Source organism: Phragmites australis, chromosome 21 (genome assembly GCF_958298935.1).
Source record: "Phragmites australis chromosome 21, lpPhrAust1.1, whole genome shotgun sequence".
NCBI classification, from domain to species: Eukaryota; Viridiplantae; Streptophyta; class Magnoliopsida; order Poales; family Poaceae; genus Phragmites; species Phragmites australis.
Window position 1 is genome coordinate 24,707,610 of NC_084941.1, and position 25,267 is coordinate 24,732,876.

The following is a 25,267-nucleotide window of genomic DNA, read 5'->3' on the forward strand; positions in this document are numbered from 1 at the left end:
TGGCACGCCAGCGTAGACAGCGGAGGGTAGCAGATGTGGGCTAGCAGTGGAGAAATAGAGAGATATTTCTCTCCCACTGGGTGGGCTAGAAGTGTTTTTTTCTATAAAATTTGCTCCGTTTACCAATAGAAGATTCTATATTTTACGAGGAATCAAATTATTTTGAGGAATTCAAGTTCTATGAAGAGGAGAGTAGAACCCAACATTTTTTATTGACAAATAGATGTGGATAAAAGACGTCTAGGGTTATTACAAAGACCGTGGTACATGATTTAGGATAGTAGAATGCCAGGGATAGAACATGGATTCTACTGCATGGACCGGGGATATTCCCCACTTCTCGCAAGAACCGCTTCACACTCCTCCTCTTCCTGGCGATGAAGAAGAGCCTGACTCCTCTAAAGTAGTTTCTCACGCCTCTGAAATTCATCCTCCTGCCTCTTTAATTCCTCCTTTTGTAGGCGGCGTTCCTCCAACTGCCTTTGTAGCTCCTAAGCCCGCCGCTAGCATTCCTATTCTCGGCATTGACGTTCCTCATGACGCATCTAACGTGCCTCTTGCTTCTAGTGTGCTTTCACCATCCTAACGACGTATTTTCCTTTAGTTTTGGCCTCTCTGATCCATCGCACATTGTATGGCGGTCTCACCATGTCGATCCATTGCTTAAAGCAACAAGGCTGCCATTGATAATTGTGGTATAAGGAGTGTAGTTCAGAATATGTATTTGTAAGGTTCGAAAGAGTGAGAAAGGGGAACACACCGTAAAATCAGGATTTGTTCTGGGACTCTTGAAGACCCTTTGGCCAAAGGTCTCCCCATCGAAAGTCATCATCATTTGGGCTCGGTGACCATACGGGCACAACGAACGCTCATGCCAGTGCAGAACTTCGAGGGAGTTTTTTTCTCTAGGAATCCATGGCAATCTGGTAAGATATAACAACCCAATTTTCACATTTATAAATTTATATTAAATAAATAAATTAGCAACAATAGTAATGAAGCAATTATATAGAAGTAGTTAAATCAGACTTAGAATTAATTTAAGATCATCATAAATAAAAAGAATCCTGAGAAGGCGTTGGGCTCAAGGCTGTTTCTTTTTTCTGTTTTGTCGCTCCATTTTGTCCTCCCTCTAGGCTGAGCCCACTGTTTCTCCCTCCTTGGTTATTGTATAGTTATTTCAAATGACTATTTGGATAGGACATTTGCTTGGAGTCCTCTACTACGATGCTGACAGAGGACTGAAGTTAGAAAAAGCAATCGGATATATAATACAAACAAAGTAGAATAATATGTCAATAATACATGATATAAACAAGTCCCTAAATATGTCCCCACTTTGGGATGATCCCCTAAGCATCCCCTAAGCGGTCCCGTGCTCTCACATGGTCCACAGTGTACGTTAGAGGGTCCAGCGGGATCACCGTCCCCGTAGGCCGGCTGCTAGGATAAAGTTGCGTACTCCTCCTGCAACTGTTGCATCGGTACGGGAGGTGCCCCACCTAACTTGGACAGCCCAAGTACGTTGTCCATAGGACCGGTCTGATGAAGGCCTCCATGTTGCACTTAGAAGAGTGCTCAATGTAGCGCTCGGGGTACGCCGCTGCCTCATCTTCCATCTTAAAATCGGCGAACCCTGCAATATATATTAGCACAACATGCAACTGTGAACTTTACTAATTGTAGAATATATTGTAAACAGAATTACCTATGTCTGAGGGAGGGACGCACGATGATTACCCACTGGCATCTGCGTAAAATGGCCAAGAGGAATTGGTGCCGAACTATGGAACGTATGCCGAACGTGGGGTCAGGGGAGACCGAGCCATGAACATCGAGGAGGGGTGAGGAGGCCAAACAGTGGGCGTCGACGTCGAGTGGGTAGGCTAAACAATGGGTTGTGGAGTAACAACGTCAGTACTGAAGCGACAAGAGAATATCTTCATAGATCCTCCGGAATTACGAGTAGTTGCTACCAGATCCATTTTTAGGCTTTCAAATCATAGTACGAAATTTGGGTTGCTACACAGTATCAACGTAATGCATACGTGAATTTTATGATGGACTCGGATCCACATTGTCCTATCCCAAAAGCAAAATTCCTCTCTCTTCTACTCCATCCTATGCGTCACAGACACCATTGACTACCTCGTGCAAGCTCAAGGTGTATAGATGCAGGGACAGGTCTTAAGGGGACTCCATTGGGAAGAAGAGATGGAGGGGAAATAAGGAGGAAAAAAGAAAAAAAAAAGAAGAGGAGGAGGAAGAAGAGAGCCTGCGTTCGCCACTCGTGCACTTTGACTACTTGAAAACCAGCTCTACCTAGCCAACGCCGAGACCTGCTTCTCCCTCCTCCGCCTCTACCGCACAACTAGCGCCGTCTCAAGAAACATGTTTGCTTCATTGGCCTCCTCTGTCTTGCTGCTCGTCCTCTCTCTGCACGCACACGCCCTTCGCTCCGGCCTCACCGCCGACCACTCCACTGTATCAAACGTCCTCAAAGCCTATGCCGTCTTCACCCACACCGCGGACCACGGCCAGGTCTTCCGAGATTGTGTTGCAGTTGGTGCAGCCTCCTCCTTCGGGTACGACTTCATGGTGTCAGAATACATCAAGGCTGGGGACATTCCATCCGCTTGCAGGATGTTCGACGGATTGCTCAAGAGGAGTGTAGTAGCGTACACCAGTACACCACAATGGTCAACGTGCTCATTAAGCTCGGGTCTACGAGGGACGCGGTTGAGCTGTATGAGGGGTGCTAGCTTTGCTCGGTCGCCTTCTTCACCATGATGATTGCTGGGTTTGTCCGCAACGAATGAGAGATGGAGCTACTGCATTACTTGATGAGGGATGTTGTCTCATAGGCTGCATTACTTGATGTGTACGCTGAGTTGGGCGAACTCGACAGAGCTCAACGGGTTCTTGATGCAATGCCTGAGAGGAAAAAGGTCTCCTGGGGTACTTTGATTGCAACGAATGAGCATAAAGGAGATGCCGCAGAAGCATTGAGGCTGTACAGTTAAATGCTCGCCGACGGTTGTAGGCCAAACATTTCATGCTTGTCTAGGGAAGAAGTAGATGAGGGGCAGAATGGGTATTTTAAAGTTTGACTGACGGTCAAACCTCACAGACAAATGGCATTTAAGGGCATAAAGATTAAGAATGGTGACATTCAGGGGATATGCGTGTTTCCAGTGGCATATTAGAGATAAGGGCAATTTACAGTGGTATGTGAGGAATTGTTCTTTTTTCTCTCAGTAAAGCTAAGTCTGGCGGGAATAGCGACTCGGGAGTCCTATTGCCGTTGCTGAATGAAACAAGCATTCAGTGCACTCAAATCTCTACCAAGTGCGTGCATGCTTCTTAGTAAATACAATTTCTTTGAGTATCTTAATCAAATATTTCTTTTAGAAGTGGAAACAAACAGAATACTAAGAACAATAATACAAGCAATCTAATGCTTTCAAAAAGAAGGGAAAAAAAAGCATAATCAAGACTCCATTGACATTTGGTTCTGAAGATGCCTACCCATGGAGTTCGTCTTGAGAGGCATGTTGTGTACTCTAGTGGCCCCTGAATAGCAAACTGCGAACTTTTATCTAGTGAGATGCTAAGCAATTAAGCAAATGTTCAACATCAAAGGGGGAGATTGTCAGATGCTTACCCACACCAGTTGGGTGGTAACTCACCCAAAAAAAACTCTAGGTGCATCTAAGTGTCATTTCCACATAGGACAATCCATACTTGCAATATGTAAATGATTCTCCATACAAACATAAATTCAAAGTTGTGAAAAGTAGACCCAAAACATCATCCACAATTATATGTTTGTTAAACAAACAAGTTCATGCTAACATTGGAAAGATATAGTGATAATAAATTGTCAAAGTTTCCAATAAAGTAAATAGATCTCTTGGAAAATGCTACAAATCTCTGTCCCATAAACCATTGATAAGCGTTAAAATGACCCATTACTCCGTTCCTGCAAAACACATAATGAATATAAGAATATAGTCAACATGACTATAAGATAAATACTCATCGAAAGATCACATGTGATCGAACTTCACTATACATAGTGAAATATAGTGACTGAGCAAGTCTTTTATTTTCTAGATAAACACAAATTATGATCTTCAAATATTGTCCCAATCAAGACAATGCCAGAGAGATAAGTGTTAGGGGAACAGCAGCATGCAATATCGTGCATGTGCCCGTGACCTGCGCACGCCAGGAGGCCGCGCCCTTCACGCTGGAAATTCTGTCTTCCAGGAAATTAGTTTCCTTGTATAGGAGATTTGTTAGCGCCTGTTTAGCTGGCCCGTTTGGCATGTAATCGCATCCTGTACTACATATATGCCCCTGGCATCAATCCAACTGTCAAGCGCAACATTCTATTTCGCCTTCATGGTATCAGTTTAGATCGATCTTATCTCCACCTCCTTCCGCCTTCTTCCCGACGTTCCCATGGCGCCGACTCTTACTGACGCCGAGCAGGCTACCGCTGTCGAACAGGAAGCCACCATGGCCAAAGCCGAGCTCGAGGCCAAGGCAAACCTCTGGGCACATGCAGTTGGCGTCTCCAGCATCAAACTGTTGGTTCCCCTCACTCTAGATCTTCAATCCGGAAACTACTCCCAATGGCGTGGACTCTTCGAGTTCGCCCTCGATGACCACATTCGCGCAGCTGCTCCTTCCCCCGATGTGCAGTGGCATCGTCTCGATGCCCTCGTCCACTCTTGGTTGTACGTAGTCATCGCTGTCAATCTTCTCTCCATGGTCATGGACTCCACGGCGACTACGCATGACATCTGGCCGCGCATTGAAGGCCTGTACTGTGACAACACTGTCACTCGTGCCATCTACCTCGACCAAGAATTCCACGGCCTCATGCAGGGCTCTCTGTCCATGGCGGAATATTGCCGCAAGCAGAAAACCCTCGCCGATGAGCTCACTGCCGTGGGCACGCCAATCGTCGACAAAAGCCTCGTCCTCAACACTCTCCGTGACTTAAGTCGTCGGTTCGCGCATATGCACATGTTGCTATCCATGCAACGTCCAGTGCCGACGTTTCTCACTGTGCGATCTGCACTTCTCCTCGAAGAGCTCACCATGGGGTCTGAAGACTTGGCACCCTCAGCCCTTGTCGCGCAGATCGGAACCTCCTACAAGATGGCATCTGGAGTCACCTCCGCGCCCTACACCAGCAGTGCTTCCTCTCATGGCAACACGCCAACACCTCCAACAGCGGCAGTAACTCCGGCTCGTGCTCCAGCACCAGCAACAATTTCAATCATCGTCGCAACAATGGAGGAAATAGAAACCATGGTGGCCACACCAATGGAAACAGCGGTGCGCGCAATACACAGGCACAGTCCAGCAGCACCAATCATGCATCGTGGCCCTCCTTTTAACATCCCTGGGCCGGATCCATTCATATGTGGCCCGATTAGGCATTGAGGCCTAATCAGGGCATCCTTGGCCCATGACCTGCTGGAGCTTTCATGGCTACAGTACCCCAGCAGGCACCCCCTGGTTGCTGGTCACAGCCCGGCAATATGTACCAGCCCATCTACACTCCTGGGCCACCAGCGTAGCAGCCTGCTTCGTGGGATCAGCAGTAGCTAATGCTACCCCTCAACATGATGACTCTGATGCCACCATCTTCCAACTAGTACATGGACTCTGGCACATCCGCACACATGACCTCGGAACATGGTAATCTCTCCTCCTCTCCAATTTCTTCAGGTGCCCCTCCCTTTGCTGTTGTTGGTAACAGTTCTCATATTCCGATCACACACTGGTGCAGCCTCCATTAATTTCCCTCGCCATTCCTTCCACCTTAATAATGTCATTGTTACCCCCTCTCTCATCAAAAACCTAATTTCTGTTCGTCGTTTCACTATAGATAATCATTGTTCTGTTGAGTTTGACCCTTTTGGTCTTTCTATGAAGGATCTTCACACCAAGAATGTGATCATCAGGTTCAATAGCCGCGACAATCTCTACCCTCTTCATTGGCCACCATAAGCTCCCCATGCACTTTCCACCACCGCTTCATCGTCTACATTGTGGCATCATCGTCTTGGACACCTCGGCAACCAAGTTTTATCCCATCTTGCTAGTGCTTCGCATATTTGATGCAATAAATAGGTGTAGACCCCTTGTGTCATGCCTGCTAGTTGGGCAAACACATTCGTCTACCCTTTTATCCCCCCATAATTCACACTATTAGAGCTTTTGAGTAAATACATTGTGATCTTTGGATCTCACCAGTCCCCAGTATTTTCATTTACAAATATTATCTCGTTGTCCTTGACAATTTTACTCACTACTTGTGGATGTTCCCGCTTAGACTGAAATCTAATGTTTTCGACATTCTTCTCAATTTCTTTGCTTTTGTCGCCACTCAGTTTTCATCTACCATTCGCGGGGTTCAGTGTGACAATGGCGGTGAGTTCGACAACCATGTCATGTGTCTCCATCTTCTCTCCCATGGCATTGCAGTCCGCATGTCATGTCCACACACCTCCCAACAAAACGGCAAGGCCGAACATATTATTCGAACAACCAATGACATCCTCCGCTCGCTTCTTTTACAAGCTAGCATGACATTGCCTTATTGGGTCAAGGCACTTCACACCATCACACATCTTCTAAATCTCCCCCACAAAATCATTGAACTTCGGCATTCCCCACCAGGCCCTTTTTGGTTCATCTTTCGATTATTCCCACCTTCGAGTTTTCAGTTGTAGATGTTACCCCAATTTATCCGGCACCACCCAACACAAACTTGCACCTCGTTCCAAGTCTTGTGTCTTCCTTGGATATCCCACCCACCACAAAGGTTACCGTAGTCTGGATCTTGCAACAAACCGCATCATCATCAGTCACCACATCATCTTTGATGAGAGCTCGTTTCTCTGAACAGCCTAACCCTCCTGTGCTAGCCGATTTTGATTTTCTTTCTCTGTGGCTACTCATGCATCAGTTCCTCTGTCGTCACCTATTGGTCGAACTCCCACCTCAGCTGCACAGCTGACGCCCACACCCTCACCAAACGGCACAACAGTGCGACACATGCCCGCATCACCCCCTGCGCAGCTGCCCACGCTTGCATCACCAGCTGTGCGCCTGCTCGCGTCACAACCTGCAGCGCTACCACCAGACAACACCGCACCACAAATACAGCTGCATGCTCCTATTCCTCACGCCGCTACTGCCGCTACCGCCCCATGCCATGCCTGTGCCTCCAGTTCACAATGAGCATACAATGACGACTCGTGGGAAGCACGGTTTCCGGTAGCCTCTTGATCGGATGAACCTGCATGTCTGACGCCGCACACATATTGTACTGCTCTCAGTGATGACAACTGGCGCCTTGCTATGGAACAAGAGTTCGCTGCTTTGTGAACTAACAACACGTGGGACCTTGTTCCTCATCCTCATGGTGCTAGTATTGTTTCAGGTAAATGGATTTTTTTTACACAAGTTGAAGGCTGATGGCTCCTTGGATCGATACAAGGCACGTTGGGTTCTTCGTGGGTTCTCTCAACAACCCGGTGTGGACTTTGAGGAGACATTCAGCCTCGTTGTCAAACCGGCCACTGTGTGCACCGTCCTCACTATAGCGCTCGCCAACGAGTGGTCGGTTCATCAACTCGATGTCAATAATGCCTTCCTCAATGGCACGCTTGCTGAGACAGTATACTATCAACAACCCTTTGGCTTCGTCGACCCCGAGTGCAGTACGTACGTCTGCCGCCTCAACCGCTCACTTTATGGCCTCAAGCAAGCTCCCTGGGCTTGGTTCAGTCACTTCGCGACATACCTTGTCTCTCTGGGATTCACGGCATCTAAGGCAGATCCCTCTTTATTCATCTATAGGAACAGCCACAACATCGTCTACCTACTACTATACGTCGACGACATCATCCTCATCGTCTCGTCGCTAGCTCTACTCTGACGTGTCATCAACTCTCTTCATGATGAGTTTTCCCTCAAGGATCTCGGTGACTTGCATTTTTTTCTTGGCATCTCCGTCACGCGCACCACCACCGGCTTCTTCCTCCACCAGCATTAGTACACTGAGGACATCCTCGCCCATGCTGGCATGACGAACTGCAAACCGTGCACTATGCCCATCGACACTAGTGCCAAGCTCTCCTCCGCCGGAGACCCTTTGACCAATCTGACTGACTACCGTAGCATTGCTGGCGCACTTCAGTACTTGACGTTCACGCGTTCAGACATCACCTACGTTGTGCAGCAAGCCTGTCTCCGTATGCATGACCCGCGTGAGCCGCATGCCAATTTGCTGAAGTGTATTCTACGCTACCTCAAGGACACCATAGACCATGGACTACAAATGCATTGCACTTCACCGACCTCATTGACCGCCTACACTGACGCTGATTGGGCCTGTTGTCCCGATACTCGGAAGTCTACTTCAAGGTACGCCGTATTCCTCAGTGACAATCTCATTTCATGGTCCTCCAAGCGCTAGCAGACGGTCTCTCGCTCTAGCACCGAGGCTGAGTACCATGTCGTCACCAATGCAGTTGCTGAGTCTTGCTAGCTTCACTAGCTCCTCACCGAGCTCCACCGACCTCTTCGCCATGCCACTGTCATTTTCTATGACAACATTAGTACAGTCTACCTCTCGACTAACCCTGTCCAACACCAGTTGATGAAACATGTTGAGATCGACCTCCACTTTGTTCGGGAACGTGTCGCACTTGGGTAAGTTCGTGTTCTTCATGTGTCCACCAGCTCTCAGTACGCCGACATCTTCACCAAGGGTCTTCCGACGGCCATATTCAAGGAGTTTTGTTCCAGTTTGAACATCTGCCCCGCTCCCGTTCCAACTGTAGGTGGAGGAGGGGGGGTGTTAGCGGAACAGCGTATCGTGCATGAGCCCGTGACCTGCGCACGCCAGGAGGCTGCATCCTTCACGCCAGAAGACTTGCACACGCCAGGAGGCCGCGCCCTTCATGCTGGAAATTCCGTCTCCCAGAAAATTAGTTTCCTTGTATAGGAGATTTGCTAGAGCCTGTTTAGCTGGCCCGTTTGGCATGTAATCGTGTACTGTACTACATATATGCCCCTGGCATCAATCCAACCGTCAAGCGTGACATTCTGTTTCGCCTTCAATAAGTATGATGACTGTTACTCCATTTCGCCGTATTCAAATATATCCTTAGTCAAAGAAAAAATATATCCTTAGTCATATACTACCATAAATTGTGAAAACTAAACAACCAAATTCAAATAACAGAGTCTGACTAAGGTTGTCTGTAATAGTACTCAAGTTCCTAATGTATACATGTGTGGCTTTCAGTTTTACATATTCTATGCAATACATAAAAATAATCAAACATATACTAGCAAAGTAATGCATCTGCATAAGTCATATAGATACGTGGATAAAAACATGGCTACATGCCTAATGTATTCAAAAGCACAGCGAGTCTCTTCAAATGGACAAACAAAGTAAACTATACAAACAAAAATGCAAAAAAAAGTAGTTTGAGTCCACACTAAATAAGTTTGTGGTACTAGGATGCGTAGTTACTTGCAATTCTTCTTTTATGCCCATAACTTTCGTGAATACATTACATTTATATGGATTTTAAATCAAGATCTCATTTAATATAACCACATGAGGAGCAAGGTAATCTGGTTATCTTATGACACAAACAGACAGCTAATTTAACGATTCATGTTAACCCACAGGGCCATAGCAGATAGCAAGAAACAATGAAATGAATCAAGTGTACTTATGCAAATGACAAAACTATCATGGAGGAATAGAGCTACAACTGTAACGATACTAAGATGAATATGGTGCAACTTACTGAACAATTGTGCAGCCGATGTTGGACCGAGGAATCAGCTGAACATGGTGCAGCATAGGTTTGGGAGAGAGAGACAGATGTCAGAGAACCATAACAATTAAAGGGCTAGTTTTTTTTTTTCTTTTTGAAGGACAACAAAGGAGGGATTTTTTTTTTCAAGCATAACAAAGGAATTTTTTTTACGAGGTAAAATCAGAGTTTTTTTTTTTTAAGGATAGCAATGGACTGAATCATTTTTCAAACATAGCACAGAAGGAGGAGTTTTGTGGTAGATAAAAAGAAACGAAATATGGACGGAAACAATGAGATGAAGTGAAATGCGCAACCAAAACACGGAATAGGATACAGAAAAATGAATGTGAACAATTGGCTGATGTTGTAAGCAGATTGGTGCTGGGGCAATAGAAACAGGACAGGACGGCACAAACAATCCCAAGAATTATACTGATGCAATCCAATGAAGATTATGATTAGCTGATGTTTTAATGCCAGAAATTGAATAAAATTATCGTTCGTCAGGCTTCACTGCAAAAGGAGAAGCAAGGATAGGTCATCAAATTAAAGGAAAGAAAGAAGCAACTATACATGGGAATTCACGGGAGACGAATTTGTTACCTTTGCTCTGAAGCCTCACTACCAAAGTCGCTTTCACTGTCGGTAGCCACCAAGTCGCTTTCATCGTCGCTATTGATCACCAGGCATATCAGCAAGAGGAAAAGCGAGGATACGTCAGAAAAAAAACGAGCAAGTATACATGGCAATTCAATGGAAAGACGAAATTTTTACCTTCGATCCTTCATAAAAAAGGTCCGATCTCTTGACAACTCAAGAGTTGGATGGTTGGGATGGATCTCAATCACATCCCTGATCTTGGTCTCTACATCCTCCACCTCCCTGATCCGGGCGCACCGACAGTCAACTCTGGCGGTGACATGTTTAAGGGAAGTCAGGTTCTCCAAGCCAATATCTTCTCTCTTCCGTACCCAAAAGTATAACTCAAGCCTTTGAAGCCTTGGCATCACTCCTTGACCAAACTCCAACCACCATCGTGTTTGGTTGATAAAATTAAACTCTGCTAGAGAGCGGAAGGGCTCATCAATACCAATCACCAGCCGTTCTTCAGTCATAATACCATCCGGACCTTGTAATTCTAATTTAAGAAAGCGTAGCACAGGTAAAGCTCCAAGCAGTTGAAGATCATCCTGTCTAAGCACCTCGACCGTGATGGATAAGCAGGAGAGTTCAGAGAGGGTGGAAAACCACCGTGGCAACCGAGACAAGCTCGCATTACTGTTTATTTCAATGTTTTGTAGATGTGCAGGGCACCTCCATTGATCTGACATGCAATCTAAATCTAGCCTTAGACTGTGAATGAGAACTAGAGTGCGAATGTTGTGTAGATTCGATAGGCTCTGGAGAAAAGTCTTCACATAACTCTCATTAAAAGTTAATCCGGATATTGTCAGCACCCTCAGTTGTGTAAGATTGCCTAGCTCAGCCAGAGTGTTTGGTGATAATTCCACATCAAGCCATCCCAACTCTTGTAGGGACATTAAATTCCCAATCCCATCTGGCAATTTCGGCCTATCATTAATAATCAGATTCTCAAGTTGTCTTAGCCGAGTAATACTTGCTGGCAGTTCTTTTACGTATGCGTCCTGCAAATCCAATGTCTTCAGAAGTTGAAGGTTTCCAATTTCTTCTAGAACCTCTGCTTCAAGCACATTTCCTAGTCCCAGATATCTCAAGTGGTGCAAACTCCCTAGATGCTTAGGATCAATATCCCACCAGGGAAAATGTGCCAAATACAAAACACGGAGAACTGAAAACCTTGACAGAGGTGGCCACCGTTGGAAAGCATCATCATTAAATGCAATGAGTGACCTCACATGGGACATGTTCACATTTGTTGGCTGTGTGACTTGCTCTTCCTTGCTATCTTCTTCATTGCTATCTACCTGGCTATCTTGCAGTGATAGTCGTCGAATCGTGCACTTTGGAGATATGAGCTGTGGGCCTTCTGATATGATGACAAAATTTTCTTGTGCTGAAAGGGAAATGATGAGATCAAGTATCATATCATGCACACGGCAAGCTGTTGCACTGCCAAAATCATCAATGCCTACCGGCTGAATCATGCTTCTATTAACAAGCTCAGTGAAATATCTCCCTCCAATTTCATACAAATTTCTCCCCTTTTCTTCAATAATAAAACCTTCCGCTGCCCACATCTGTACCAACACATCTCTTGGGATCACAAAATCCTCGGGAAACATGCTCAGATACAGTAAGCAAGGCTTAAGATAGTAAGGTAGATCATTATAACTAAGAGATAATATCCCTCGCATGTTCTCCGGAGTCTTGTCATTTTCAAGTCCAGAACCCATGGAATTGTATACGTGGTACCATTCATACTTTGTTTGGTTTGGTAAACTAGCCAACATACTAGCTATAGTAATGATAGCTAATGGTACCCCACCACACTTCTTCAAAATTTTCTTAGCTACCTCCTCCAGTTCAGAATGAATTCCCTCTACCTCATTAAATATCCTTTTACAAAGCAGCCTCTTGGAATCCGCATCAGAGAGAGGATCTAGTTCATATTTAGCGCCATCAACAGAACACAAATTAGCCACACCAACATTACGGGTTGTCACAATAACTTTGCTACCAAGATTGTTGTCAATCAGAGCACTTTTGATGAATTTCCACGCTTCATCATTCCATACGTCATCAATTACAATGAAGTACCTATAGTTTTGCAAGAGCGTCAGATGCATATTTGGTAAAAGTTAATACAATCCTACAATTATAATAGAGGTCTTCATCTAAAAAATTATAATAGAGCTACAAAACAAAGCAGTAAAAAAGTTCCTTGGCATGATAACATTATAGCATTAAAAAATTATGATTTATGATTGAACACGCTTAAACATCATTGATGTGAAGTTATGGAGTTAAATGGAGTGAAACCCATTTAAATGGAGTTAAATGGACGAATTTGATTGGCAATCGGGAGGAGCTTGTCAGGATGTGCCACACCAGACTGGACTGGACGCCACTTCTCCCTCATCGTCCTTATCATTACTAAAGCTAACCTTCTCCATCCTGGTGCTTGCAGATGGCTGCCACTGGCCATGCGCCCATGACTGCTCTGTTTTCCCTGGCAATAAGGCCTAACTTGGTGCACGATTAAGATCAGAGATCCAAGCACCAGATATGGTACTTGTATGTGGCTGCTATGTGTACGAGGTGCTGCTCCAGCATTTAAGATGATTAATAGTGTGCTTAGTATTAATCTCTGATTAATTTAGTTACTCATAATATTTTCTTTAACTAACAAAACAAGGTTAAACTTCAATTAGTTTAACGAAATGTTAAACACAGAACTACCGTGATGTAATGGAGTTATGATGGAAGGTCATTTGGAGTAACGAAGGACACAAGGCTACTGTCATTTAACACTGTATTACGCTAGTTAATTAGGACAACTAACTTTTGGGTTGGGTTAGCCATACTTCCTTGAAAAACAAAATCATATTAAGCATATAATAACATGCATGTACCTCTTATCGTTGAGGAATTCCCTGATGCTCTTTATAAGGTCACTCGGTTCTTTTTCTCCAGCATTGGTGCACTTGTCTTTACTAACTTGCCGTAGTATGCTGCTGAGAATCTGCTTCATGTTTGGCTTCAGCGACACCGAGACGAAAGCTTGACATTTAAATTGGCCCCTAAGCCTTTCATACACCAAATTGGCAACGGTCGTTTTACCCAGGCCTCCAACTCCAACAATTGAGACAACCATTAGCTTCTGTTTTTGCACATCTGTCCCTTGGGTTAGCAAGTTGGAGATCTTCTCTGCAGGGCCATCTGTGCCAACAAGCTTCGCTGCTTCTTCAAAGAGAGCTGGCACGCGAGGATCGATGACCGTCGACGTGTCAGGCTTCGCTGCAATATCTTCAAACTTGTACCTTTCTCGCCTAGCAGCGACCTCATGGAGGCGGCGCTTGATGTCTTTGATGTCATCAGCGATATGACGGCGAGTTTTGGCCTTTGTTAACAAGCCGATGGTCCTATCGAAGAACCTTCGGAAGCTATGCTGCTTGGCATCCACAGGAGCATCGATGCGCACCATGAAAGTGTCAACGCTGTCCTCGATGTCATAGGACAGCTCCTTCAGGTCCCTCGCCCAGATCTTATCCAGGTCACGAATCTGATGAGCCGGCAGCTCAGACACCTGCTTGAGGGCAGCCTGCATGCTCTCCATTTCGGCTTGCAGGAACTTGATCTCCCCCCTGAGCTCCTTCTGCAGCTTGTATTCATCGGTGAGGAGGGTGCCCAGCTTGGGGAGGAGGCTGCCCAGCGCCGCCGTCGCGAGCTCCATGCATGCCTTGCTAGATTGGGAACGGAATGGTGGTGTTGCTGTGGACTGTGCTCTATTGGCTTTTGCCGTGGCAAGATGAGCGCCCCATGGACCTCTGAGATGATATCACGGGTATCAAAGTCTCCTCTATGATAAGAAATAAGACAAGTTCAGACTAGCGCCCCATCCACCGATGGAAGTCCATGTAGTCAATAGAAAAATGGAACACAAAATTAGACAATAGTTTTTGGAGATGAGACGAGCCCCATCCACCGCTGAAAGGCCATGTAAACAAGCTAATAACACACTGAGAACTAGTATAGAATACACAGAGATGAGGTCTAGCTCTTTGGTCTCTAAAACAAATACTAGTAAAGAAAGTACAGAGGACGTGAATCACCATCTAAGCAGTCAGACGTTAGTGAATACAACCTCTTCTTTTGCAGATCATGTAGTCCATACAAGGGACAAAGACCGTGACGAGCAACTGGCTAGCACATGCATGCAACTGCGAAGCAGCTGCACCAAACGGCCTCGTGTTGAGTCCTTTTCCCATTGCCGGCCGCACCTGCCCCTGATAACACCTCCATCCTTTGTTTAAATAACACTGACACATAGCTTAATTAATCTCCATCCAAATTACTTTCCTTGCTCAGACCAGAGTTGCAAGAATACAGTGAATAGAGAGAGGGAGAGGGCCTCGGCCATGTCGTCCTCCCCGTCCTCCCCGTCCCCGCTGCCGGCATCGGCAACTCCCTCACCTTTGCTCACGCCTGCTTCCCCACCCCTATCTCCTCTCGCTCAGCCGTTCTGGCCAGGTGCCTCAAGTGCTGGACGGACGAAAGCCCAGCGTTGGCGGCAGGAGACCCCCCCGTCAACCTCGTCGCGTCGCTCGCCTCCGGTGGCGTCACGCCATGTCGTTCCCCCACCCGCTCCTGCGTGGGGTGGAGCTTCGGAGGTATGCGCGCAGCAACCTCCTCTCAATGTTCCTGTGAGAGCCTCTCCTTCGCTGCCGGTTGTTTCCCTTCCTCCGCAAGCCCCGGAACCTGGCTGGACGCTGGTCTCCGGTAGGCATCGTCGGCGTCGTTCGCGCGTCGTTCGGGCTCGCTCCCCGCCTTCCCCACCCGGGCGTAGCCTGGCTGCGGCGTTGGACGGCAGATGCCTCAACTGCTTGTCTACTTCTCACCGCCGAGCCGACTGCCGCCTTCCACCATGGTGCTTTCGGTGCCGTGGTTTTCGCCATCACGCAAAAACCTGCAAGAGGCCTCGGGCCTTGGACTCTGGTTCCTCCGGATGGCGTCGCAATAACCAGTCCCCGCCCCTCCTCTCCGAGTCTGCCGACCAGGGGGCCTTTCGCGCCCTTGGTTCCTGCACCACGCCTTCAGGCTCCAGCGCCTTCGGGTCCACTCCCCCCGGCTCCCCGGTGGCGGCGCTGGCTCCCTCCCCGCTACCGCTTCGGTTTGGCGACCAGGGCTTTCTGGGCGGTCCCGACACCAAGGTAGCGGCAAGGGATGCTGCTCCACACTACGATCACCGTATCATTCCATGGGAGGACTCGTTCTCTGTGGAGGAACATGGTCTTCGGTGGGCGCTACTTGCATACGCCGACCGGGCCAGAGTGGGTCTCTCCGCGCACCAGTTCTCCAGCCTTCTCTCGCGCGGTCTCCACATCCCGCCTGAGGATTTCGATGTCACGACCTTCTTCCCAGACAACTTCCTCATCACCTGCTCCTCTCTTGCTTCCCGTGACTCCATTATGTCTGTCAGCGGTCGTCCTCTGGGTTCAGATGGCCGATGGTTTTTCCGGCCTTGGACTAGATTGGCGCACGCGTCCGGGAATGTGTTGCCTTTTCGCATGGTTCTGGCTCTGCGCGGCCTCCCACCACACTCATGGTCCGCGCGCATGGCTCAACAGCTGCTCGCCGGCCAATGCTGGGTGGAAAGGATCGACGGCGCTGGGAGCTTAGCGGCGCGGCACGACCTTGCGGACCTGCACGTGGTCGCCTGGTGTGATCATCCTCAGGGATTCCCTAGCGACGTTGTGTTGGACGTGGTGGAGCCTATGCTACAGTGCGCGGACAATCTCCCGTCACATCTCTTGGAGGCCAGATCTCTGCGGTACAACGTCTCCATCCGCGTAGTCTCCCTTACGGAGTTTCGTGCCCCTTCTTCTTCGAGTGGCGACGATTTGCTGCCCACTGAGGATGGTGAAGGGGACTCCGACGGGGGATTCACCAGTGGCATGGGCCGAGACGGCTTGCCCCGTGGGCGTCGGTTCACACCGCTCCCTCTGCCTTCTCCGGCAGGGGGTCAAACCACGGTGGCAGTCGGTCGTCAACATAGCTACGGCCGCCATCCCGGCGCCTTTCCAGTCAACTTCCGGCATTTCAACGGTCGTCCTTCCGCGGCCGTTCAAGCGGCGTTCGCTGGGCTGCCGGCGTCCTCCATGCATCCTCGGCATCCGTGCGCATTCCGTTTGGTTCCTTCGATGCTTTCGGCGGCTCTTCTCCCAAGTCTCTGACTTTGCCGCTTGCAGGCGGGCACACTCACGTGTTAGCGTGGCCCAATTTTTCAACGCCTGCAGCCTGCGACCCCTCCATGTTACTCCTTCCATCCCGTGAAGCTCCCGCTGTCCGAGGCTCTGACCCTATGCTTGAGGAGCAGGCCTCTCAGGGTTTGTCCGTGATCCCTGCTCCCGGACCTCAGACCGCGAAGACCTCTTCCCAAGATGGCCCGCCTCCCAACGCGCGTCCCCCAATGTGCAAGCGACTCTTCGGGCTGGTTTACTCTCGGCGCCGCAGGTTGCTGCCCAGGTCTTCGGCAAACGCTACGCCAGCTCCCTCAACGGCTTCACCACACCTGGCCTCTGATTCGTCCCCAACTTGCTCTCCAGTTGTGGGCCGCGACGGCCCAACTCATTCTTCGTCTGGGCCTTCCTTCGTTAGAAGCTTCCGGCCTCCTTCGGCAGGACGGCGGCACGCCGGCCTGCGTTGTCGGACAAACAACAGTGGCCGCTATGCTCGTCGGAACTCCTTGGCTACTCCTCGAGCAGTCGAAGTAAGCGGGGATCCCATCATCCCACCCGCCGCGGAATCTAAGGTCCACTCCTTCCTCCAGGGCCTCACCAGGGAGATCCCACCTCCCCTAGCCGCTCCTCCCGTCAGGCGCGCTTGCGCCCCTGACGCATCTCTCAGGAGGAGCACCCGTCTGGCGTCCAAGCCGCGCCTAGCAGCAGTGCGGCCATCCCAGCGGGGTCAATACCTGCTTATGCGCCGCTTGGGGTTAATCAAAGATGGCGAGGTCGTCTCACCGCAGCTCCACCAGAGCTACCTTCGTATCTTCGAGCAGCCTTTGATGGATACTCAAATTCAGACCATCAGGGATCTATTTCCTGTTCAAGGCTCTCTCACCGGTGCCATAGCACAGAGCCAGGCGTCTTCGGCTTGAAGGCGTCGCTGCTTCATTATTTCCGCTCATGGATATTATCAACATCTTGTCCTGGAACGTCCGTGGTCTTAACTGCAAAGCTCGCAGGAGCGTGGTTCGAGCATTGTGTCATGATCACAATGCCTCGGTTGTATGCCTGATGGAAACCAAACTTGCTACTCTTTCCCCTTTTGTAGTTAATGAAATTTGCGGTCCTTCGGTTTCGGGCTATACCTTCTTGCCTGCTTGTAACACTCGGGGGGGCATTCTGATTGCCTGTCGTCAACAATGTTCCCTTACCGCGGTCCAGATTCAGAACTTCTCGGTCACCGCTCGCATCTCCGGGGACGCCGGCGATTTTCATATTACAGCTGTTTATGGCCCCAACGAAGATAATCTTCAGGACTCCTTCCTTGCTGAACTCGGCACAACCCTGTCATGTTACCCTGGTTCTTCCTTGCTGATCGGAGACTTCAACATGATCTCCTCGGCCGTGGATAAAAATAACAGCAACTTTGGGGTGCGGGCTATCTCTCGGTATTGCCATTTCATCTCTTCCCACCATTTAAAGGACCTGCACCTCGTCGGGAGACGCTTCACGTGGTCGAATGAAAGGGCCTCGCCCACTCTCGTCTGCCTGGATCGCGCCCTGGCATCCTCGGATTGGGACCTGACCTACCCGGATTGCCTTCTGCAGGCGTTGGCCTCTGAATGTTTGGATCACTGCCCTTTGCTTCTCTCAACCTCCGTTTATTCCAAGAGCCGGTGACGCTTTCATTTTGAACCATTCTGGACTAAGATGCCGGGATTCCTACAGACGGTGGAGTCGGGATGGTCACTCAAGGCGAATGAAGTTGTTTTACCACCGCTTACTCGGTTGCACATTCTGCTATCACGTATGACCAAAGAGCTTTCGCGTTGGAATAGCAAATGTGTCAGCAACATTAAGGAGCAGCTTCTCCTTGCTCGGGAAGTGATCGCGCGGTTAGACTCTGCAATGGATTGTAGGCCGCTTTCGCTGGCCGAGACCGACCTCCGAAAACACCTTAAGTTCATCTGCCTGGGCTTGTCCTCCCTGGAACGCACCATTGCAAGGTGCCATGCACGGATCGCCTGGCTGAGGGATGGAGATGCTGACTCCCGACTATTTCATTCCTTTGCCAAATCCTGAGCTCGTAAGAAGCTCATAATTGTCCTCTTCGACGGGTCAGGTTTCCTCTCATCCGGATATGAAGGAGTTGTTCAAGCACTTCAATTCGGTCTTCGGGGAGTTTCCTAACAGGGAGGTCTCCATTGATTTATCGCAGATCGGCCTTACTCCTCTGGACCTGAGCACGCTAGACTCTCCTTTTTCCCCTAAAGAAATTGAATGTGCGATCAAATCCTTGCCCCTTAACAAGGCGCCTGGTCCTGATGGTTTCAACATTGATTTCTACCGTGCCACCTGGACTATTATCAGGAGCGACTTTCTTCAGGCAATCAACACGTTCTGCTCTAGGGACCGCCGGGGACTCCATCGTCTTAATGGTGCGTTCATCACCTTACTGCCAAAGAAGGCCATCGCATCTGCTGCCTCCGATTTCCGCCCCATCAGCCTAATTCACAGCTTCGGCAAAATTGTCTCTAAGGCCATGGCCATCCGTCTTGCTCCGCGGTTGCCTTCGATGGTGTCAGCCAGTCAAAGCGCTTTCATCGGCGGTCGCTCTATCCATGATAGCTTCAAACTCGTTCATGCCATGGCAAGGTTTCTTCATAGAATTAAACATCCAAAGATCCTTCTCAAGCTCGACATATCCAAAGCCTTCGATTCGGTGAACTGGGCGTTTCTTTTGGAGGTCTTAAGAGCCTGGGGATTCGGTCCGCGGTGGTGCGATTGGATCGCGGCGCTTTTTGGCTCCTCGACAACAAAGATCCTCCTAAACTCTGTTCCAGGTCCGACAATTGACCATGCCAGGGGTCTTCGACAGGGGGACTCACTTTCCCCTTTCCTCTTCGTCATGGTGATGGACACTCTGGATCGCCTGTTCACTCTAGCAGGGAATGTGGGGATCATCCAACCAACAGGACATGCCGCGATCATTCACCGCTGCTCATTATACGCTGATGACGTGGTTGTGTTCTTGTCGCCGTCTCGGCAGGACATTCTTGCGCATCTGGCCATCCTCGATTTCTTTGGCAAGGTTACTGGCTTGCGTTGCAACTTAAACAAAAGCGCAGCGGTGCCCCATCTGCTGTTCCGCAGAGGAGACCAATCTGATCAATGATCTGCTACCTTGCGGTTCTCGTTCATTCCCCATTCAATACCTCGGTGTCCCGCTGTCGACTGGCCGATTACGTCATCGTGACCTGCAGCCTCTGGTCGATCGAATCTCCGCTATGTTGCGGACCTGGCAGGGCAAGCTAATCTCTAGGGCGGGCCGTGCCACTTTGGTTCGATCGGTCCTCTCTTCTACTCCGCTGCACACTCTTCTGTCCATCAAGGTTCCCTCTTGGGTCATCAACGAAATCGACAGAATTTGCAAGGCATTCTTCTGGGGCGACCACAGTTCAACTGCATCGGGGCTTGCCTCTCTCTCCTGGACACAAGTTTGTCGGCCTCTGGAATTCGGGGGCCTTGGCTTCCAAGATCTTCGTTTATTTGGGATCGCCCTACGCCTCAAATGGCTCTGGCACCAACGCTCGGACCCTTCCAAAGCTTGGGCGACGCTTCCATTACAGCATGAGAAAGAAGCTCTAGCGTTATTCCAAGCCTCTACCAGGTTCGAAGTTGGCTCCGGCGAATCAATTCTTTTTTGGTCTGACAGTTGGATCAATGGACTCTCCATCTCTTCTCTAGCGCCCGCTCTGTCTCACTGTGTCCCTGTTTCAATTGCAAACAGGCGGACCCTGAAGGAGGTGTTATTCAATTGGCAGTGGGTGCGCGACATATCCGCGCCATTGTCAGCGACTGCGCTCTACCAGTTCCTGCTTATTTGGCAGCACACCAATTCCATCATCTTGACATCTGCCGCCGATCGAGTTGTATGGAAATGGACGACGGCAGGAACCTTCACTACCAAATCTGCATATGCCATGATGTTCCATGGATCAATCTGCCTCGAGGGAGCCACCTTGCTCTGGAAAACTTGGGCACCGACCAAGGTCAAATTCTTTGCATGGCTCGGACTACACAATCGGCTATGGACGGCGGTGCGTAGAAAACGTTTGGGCTTACAGGCCGACGACTCTTGCGCCCACTGTCAGCAACTTCCAGAGTCCATCGATCACCTGCTTCTTCACTGCACCCTGGCTAGAGAGGTATGGTGGTGGTTCATTGGGGTTCAGACACCGGTAGCTCAAGTCAACATCTTCGCTTGGTGGTCAGAAGTTCGGGAGCGCCTCACTGCAGACCTTCGAAGGGGCTTCGACTCGCTAATTCTCCTGATCTGTTGGCGGCTTTGGCTATCGCGAAATGTGATCATCTTCAACAATCGTCGACTCCCATTACAAGCCTTAATCGTTGCAATTAAAGAAGATATCTCGAACTGGTGCCAGGCCGGCGCCAAACATCTGGCAGTCACCACAGCTTGGCTTACCACTCAAGGATCCATTGCGTGACTCTCCCGGCAATGTTCGCTGTGTAAGCAATGTGTTTGTGGTTGAGGTTCCTAGTCCACTTGGCTGAATTTCTTTCGGCTAACTAGGCTAACTAATTTCTCTATCGGCTAGCCCCTTTCTTCGAATGGCTGTTGTAATCTTTCCGATGAATTTGTACGAATTTGTATCTTCTCTTCTTAATGCAATGATACGCATTTCTCTTGTGTATTCGAGAAAAAAATTACTTTCCTTATTTGATTCCATCTCCTTCTCTCTCATCCATTATTGCCTGCCCTTGTCTTCCCAGTAAGCTTATCTCAAGGACACAGCAACTTCCCACACCCCTGCACACGCACAATAAAACAACACAAGCACACACTACTACACGAAGAGTCATACCTGCCCTTATTTTACTCCCGTTCAGAAATAATTTATAGTGATAAATTATTATTATTGATTCATATGAACCGACAAATCTAACCTTTACCTGTGAAGAATCAATCGTGATAGTTGACACTGTAGCAGAACATGCTATCAGTGGAATCTCTATCAGTGACAGATTTTGAACCGCCACTGATAGTCACATACTATCAGTTCCGTTTATAAAACTGGTACTGAAATTCCCATTAATGTCGGTTGGTGGCTCTAACTGGCAGTGATAAGATTTACCAACCGGCAGTGATAGTCGATCCCCGATTCAACACTTTTGGGGCCGAAAAATCAAAAAATATATTTTTTCCGACCAGTGGAACCCAATTAGTCACTGCTCACTCGACCGCACCCGAGCTCACAGCAGCTCCACGATTTTTGCTCGCATGCGGTTCCCAGGACTCAAACTCACGACCTCACAGCAGCTCTGCTCCGCGCATGACCTCTCTAAACATCTCACCTATCATTCTTTCGGGACTATAATAGCAAAATCAATCATTTTAATATCTTCTGATCGAACGTTTGAATGGCTATTTAAACATCTAAATGATCTTAAATGAAAAAGTTATCAAATATAAAGTTGTACATCTCATCGATTTCTACAATGTTCATATAAAGTTTGTCTCCATCCGACTCTGTATGAAAAAATGTGTTCAATCCATGCAGTGTTGAGTAAAACAGCCATAATTTTTGTATATGGAGTCTGATTTCGACGTTCAATCTCTACTTTCAAAGCTTACGAGGAGGCGCATCCGAAAAAAATACAACTATTTAGACCTGTACCTTTATTGACCCAAAAAAGGCTCCTAAAATTCTCAACAGGACCTCTAAATTTTTTGGACGAAAATTAAACTTCTCCAATTTGCTTGAAAATATTATGAAACATAATTCTACATTTGAAAGTTAGTGTTGCATAGACGTTTTATCAATCCGAGTTACCAAACTCACGATAAAAATATTTAAATTTATAGTTTTTAACTTTGTGACCCTCTGTGTGGCTGTTTTAATGAGTGTTTTACACTAGATCCAACAAATAGTTGGTTGTCAAGTGTGTGGTTTTTTTTATAGTCTTTAGACGTTTATTTTTCCATCTATATTGCTTCAAATAAAAAATGATCAACTACAAAGTTGCATATCTCATCGAGGGTTACAATTTTTGTATAAGTTTTTCCCCACCCGACTTCGTATGAAAAAATTATAATTTTTTTAAGATAAGCTATCATCCACCATGGTGGTCGGCTGAAACTTTATTATGATTATAAACTTTTTGTTTCCTGCAGCGGAAGAGCAAGGCTAGTAAAGTCTTTTTTTCTCATCAGTTTTAATGTTGCTTAAAGCTAAAAAACAAAAAAAAAAGAAATGGAGGGAGCACTAACACCTAGATTCTTAGTCGTTGCTCGAGTCGCAATTAGAGCTGTCAACAAGTTGAGCTCGAGCTTGCCATACCAGGTAAGCTTGAGCTCGAGCGAGCCTGAGTTGACGAGTCGATCTCAAATCAAATTTCAGACGAGTCGGTCTCGATCAAGCTTTTAGCAACTCAAGTTCGAGTAGCTCAAGAGTTTTGAACTTTTTTTTACAACCTAGTTTCAATATCTAATATATGTTTCTAGGGGCCGGGGGTCATACATCTATCTCTTCCATGCATGTGGCCAGCTACCCCTACTCCTTTGATGAAGTCTTCCAATGGAATGCACGTTGCGCGAGGATTTTGGCTCGTCAAGGACGCTGAGCAGACAGAATAGTTATTACCACGTATTACTGTAGTTGACATGTTTAGGTTAACTTACTCCGTATGTACTAGCTTGATCCAGTCGCCAAGAAGTAATTGAGTTAATGTGTGTTTGGTTTGGAGGGATATTTTTAGATGAGAGATGAACATTTAGTTCTTAGAAGTGTTTAGTTATAGGGTAAGTTGGATGGGATGGTCACCAAACAGAAGTGTTCTTCTCAGATGTTAGATGGACTTATCCCATAGAAATGGCCGGATAAAACCATCCATGTTCTTAGATGGGTTTTATGCCTGTTTATATGGTGTATCCTGATTAGTTAAAGTAAATATTTTTTTAACCATACAAGCTAGAGTGAGAGAACCATAATGCCTATGCGTTTGAATGCTTAACCGGACACACAAAATAATTTTACCATATTTTCATATCTGATTTTTCTAATTTTTAAATAGTTATAGTTTCTAAATAGTTTTAGTGTTGATCAACACATGTGTTTCTTTGATTTGTTCATTTGCCTCAATAATCTTGAGCCCAATTTAGATTCATACGTTCCTAAGAACTGACATGATAATACCATATCACTACTAGTTTATAAAAAAACTGACAGTGATAAGAAAAATATCATTGACGATTCATTACACAAATTGATAGTGATATGTTGACAACATGAATCAACAACGATAAATTAAATTATCACTATCGGTTTCTCTGGTGAACAACAGTAATGAGGATATATAATTATTGACTATATGTTATCATAAATACGAAATATCTAAATAGGGTATCCACAATGCACGTGTCCTTTAGTCATTTTGGTATAGTTCGCAATCGTCACGGAGTAATTAAGGCATGTGATAAGGAAACTAACCTCATATTTGATAAGGTTCTCTTAGATATCATGAAAAACTACAATCGAAAAGATTATGCGCGGAGTAGTCCGAGTAGGATACGGCTATCTCACCTTGACTATAAAAGGAGGGGGAGGGGTACGTCCAAAAAGAGGAGGAGAAAGAATCGGGGTCATTGACCCGGATGAGTCGGGATCGCGTTTCGCATCATTAATTTATCATCTAAAAAGGTATACCTCTTCCTATCACATTTTTATTAGATATCAATCCGCGTCCCACGACCCCGTTTCTCAATCCAATCGACCCGAATTTCCAGTGCCTATGAAAAAAAAACTAAGAATTATTTTTAAAAAATTGCACCTGAAAGCAAACATCACAAGGTTATTTATATACAAGGAAAAGCGGGTGGCCTCTCGCAAAACACTTCTTTAGGGTCATTAGCTAGACCGCGGAGCCTCTATAACCCTTCGGAAAATTCGAGAATGTCCGGATACCCCAATCGAGGTTTATCGGGTTCCAGGAAAAAATTTAGGAGTTGTCCGTTGATTGTGTACGATGCTCAGTTGTCGTCCAGAATAATCACATCTCCCTGCTCTTTGGCCTCTTTAACCATGTAGAGTCCTTCCCATTTGCTCTTCAATTTTCCAAGGCCAAAGAGCCGTACCCTTGAATTGAACAAGAGAACCTTATCTCCCGGATGGAAATGTTTCTCTTTGATGTGCTTATATATCATGCCAACACTTGGTTCCTGGACATGAACGATAGCACATGCTTCTTCAACGCAGAGGTGCTCGATTTCCAGACCAAGATTACCAAGTGCTCAGGGCTCAAAGACCGGATGTACCTCCCGCCGGGCATCCAGGCGCGCCCACCACGGCTGTCTATGGCGGAGGCTCGCACGGAGGCCGAGACCGTCATGTTCTGTAGCCTCGACGCGCTCTTCGCGGCCACGGGGATCGACCCACGCCGCGACGTGTGTGTGCTCATCGTCAACTGCAGCCTCTTCAACCTGACGTCGTCGCTGGCGTCCATGGCCGT

The 25,267-nt window shown here is 47.4% G+C and overlaps 1 protein-coding gene across 3 annotated transcripts; it reads right to left on the reverse strand.

Annotated features, from left to right (window-relative positions):
- Positions 1-236: 236 nt before the first annotated feature.
- LOC133903654 (disease resistance protein RGA5-like) lies at positions 237-14,464 on the reverse strand. 3 transcript variants are annotated; one of them, XM_062345089.1, is made up of 7 exons: positions 13,424-14,464; positions 10,473-12,608; positions 9,858-10,382; positions 3,665-3,982; positions 3,529-3,585; positions 761-923; positions 238-677 (listed from the first exon to the last, which is right to left on the reverse strand). In XM_062345089.1, exons 1-2 carry the CDS (start codon positions 14,242-14,244, stop codon positions 10,640-10,642), a joined length of 2,790 nt encoding a protein of 929 aa, XP_062201073.1. In that variant the 5' UTR covers positions 14,245-14,464; the 3' UTR covers positions 238-677; positions 761-923; positions 3,529-3,585; positions 3,665-3,982; positions 9,858-10,382; positions 10,473-10,639. The 3 variants fall into 3 exon arrangements, with proteins under 3 accessions (XP_062201072.1, XP_062201073.1, XP_062201074.1); XM_062345088.1 differs by having other exon boundaries at positions 237-677; positions 3,529-3,982; XM_062345090.1 differs by lacking the exons at positions 3,529-3,585; positions 3,665-3,982.
- Positions 14,465-25,267: the final 10,803 nt, after the last annotated feature.

Coding starts and splice junctions, on each gene's coding strand:
- LOC133903654 (XM_062345088.1), bottom strand. CDS start 14,244: ATGGAGCTCGCGACGGCGGCGCTGGGCAGCCTCCTCCCCAAGCTGGGC. Junction 12,609..13,423: donor GAATTCCTCAACGATAAGAG/GTACATGCATGT, acceptor GCAAAACTATAG/GTACTTCATTGTAATTGATG.